The sequence below is a fragment of the Lampetra fluviatilis genome, chromosome 3, assembly GCF_964198595.1.
Source record: "Lampetra fluviatilis chromosome 3, kcLamFluv1.1, whole genome shotgun sequence".
Classification (NCBI taxonomy): domain Eukaryota; kingdom Metazoa; phylum Chordata; class Hyperoartia; order Petromyzontiformes; family Petromyzontidae; genus Lampetra; species Lampetra fluviatilis.
The window spans coordinates 31,299,329-31,301,344 of NC_136277.1; the positions used below are offsets into that span (position 1 = coordinate 31,299,329).

Sequence of the window (2,016 nt, forward strand, 5' to 3'; positions counted from 1 at the left end):
ACTACCACGCCCAGCAAACTCCACCACCACCACGCCCAGCAAACTCCACCACCACCACCACGCCCAGCAAACTCCACCACCACGCCCAGCAAACTCCACCACCACCACCACCACCACCACGCCCAGCAAACTCCACCACCACGCCCAGCAAACTCCACCACCACCACCACGCCCAGCAAACTCCACCACCACGCCCAGCAAACTCCACCACCACCACCACGCCCAGCAAACTCAACTACCACCACTCCCAGCAAACTCCACCACCACCACTCCCAGCAAACTCCACCACCACCACCACCACCACCACGCCCAGCAAACTCCACCACCACCACGCCCAGCAAACTCCACCACCACCGCCACCACGCCCAGCAAACTCCACCACCACGCCCAGCAAACTCCACCACCACCACGCCCAGCAAACTCCACCACCACCACCACCACTCCCAGCAAACTCCACCACCACCACCACCACCACGCCCAGCAAACTCCACCACCACCACCACCACGCCCAGCAAACTCCACCACCACGCCCAGCAAACTCCACCACCACCACCACCACGCCCAGCAAACTCAACTACCACCACTCCCAGCAAACTCCACCACCACCACTCCCAGCAAACTCCACCACCACCACCACGCCCAGCAAACTCCACCACCACCACCACCACGCCCAGCAAACTCAACTACCACGCCCAGCAAACTCCACCACCACGCCCAGCAAACTCCACCACCACCACTCCCAGCAAACTCCACCACCACCACTCCCAGCAAACTCCAGCACCACCACCACCACGCCCAGCAAACTCCACCACCACCACTCCCAGCAAACTCCACCACCACGTCCAGCAAACTCCACCACCACCACTCCCAGCAAACTCCACCACCACCACTCCCAGCAAACTCCACCACCACGTCCAGCAAACTCCACCACCACCACTCCCAGCAAACTCCACCACTACCACCACCACGCCCAGCAAACTCCACCACCACGTCCAGCAAACTCCACCACCACCACTCCCAGCAAACTCCACCACTACCACCACCACGCCCAGCAAACTCCACCACCACGCCCAGCAAACTCCACCACCACTCCCAGCAAACTCCACCACCACCACGCCCAGCAAATTCCACCACTTCCAGCAAACTCCACCACTTCCACTACACCCAGCGAACGCCACCACTATGAGTCATGCTGTGCTTGTTGTTCTTCTTGTTGTTGTTCCTGCGCTTCGCTGACGGCCGCAGGCGGAGGTGGTCGAGCACGTGGGTTGAGTGTGGGTGGCGGCGGTGGTGGTGTTGGTGGTGGTGAGGATCCATGGGGATGGAGTCGCGATCCGGCGCGGAGCTGCCGCCCATCGATCTGGACAAGGGCCTCGCCTTCGCCTTCCTCTCGCTGCTCTGCCTCTTCCTGCTCATCATGATCGTCAAGTGCGTCAAGGTGGTGCTCGATCCGTACAGCGAGATGTCCACCTCCTCCTGGGAAGAGCAGAGGCTGGAGACGTGATCCGATCTTCTGAGAATACCCCGGACCGCCACCCCCACAATAGGCAAAGACAAACATCCGTAAAGAAAATTGCAACTATTCAACTAAACTATTTTTTTCTATTTTAGCAGGTAAGACCCACTGAGCTATGCAGTAGCCCTTTTTCGGAAGCGACCCGGCAATCACAAACGACAGCTCAACGAAGTGGCTCGTCATCACGTGGGAATTGTATCGCAGTCAAATTCCTGTTGTTGCTGTTGATTCTAAATGCGGAGGGGAAAATACCGGAGGAGGACCCAGAGATGCAATCCACGCGCCCAACGTGGAGAGAGAGAGAGAGAGGACCATGCAAACTCCAAATAGACAAAAGGCGTCAGCGTCCGGATCTGAACCCACGACCTCCTGTAGACCAGGCGAGACAGTTGACATCTCGCCACCGTGGCACACCGCCCCCCAGCCCCCCAGCCCCCCAGCCCACCACGCCAACAGACAAAGACAATTCTCTGCTGAGTTTTCGCTGACTGCTCGTTAAG

General features: G+C 59.1%; 1 protein-coding gene across 1 annotated transcript; it reads left to right on the plus strand.

Moving 5' to 3' along the window:
• Positions 1-1,315: 1,315 nt before the first annotated feature.
• Positions 1,316-1,504, plus strand: LOC144949823 (cortexin domain-containing 1 protein-like). The gene has a single exon (XM_078879769.1). The coding sequence runs from the start codon at positions 1,316-1,318 to the stop codon at positions 1,502-1,504; it is 189 nt and encodes a 62-aa protein (XP_078735895.1).
• The last annotated feature ends 512 nt before the right edge of the window (positions 1,505-2,016 follow it).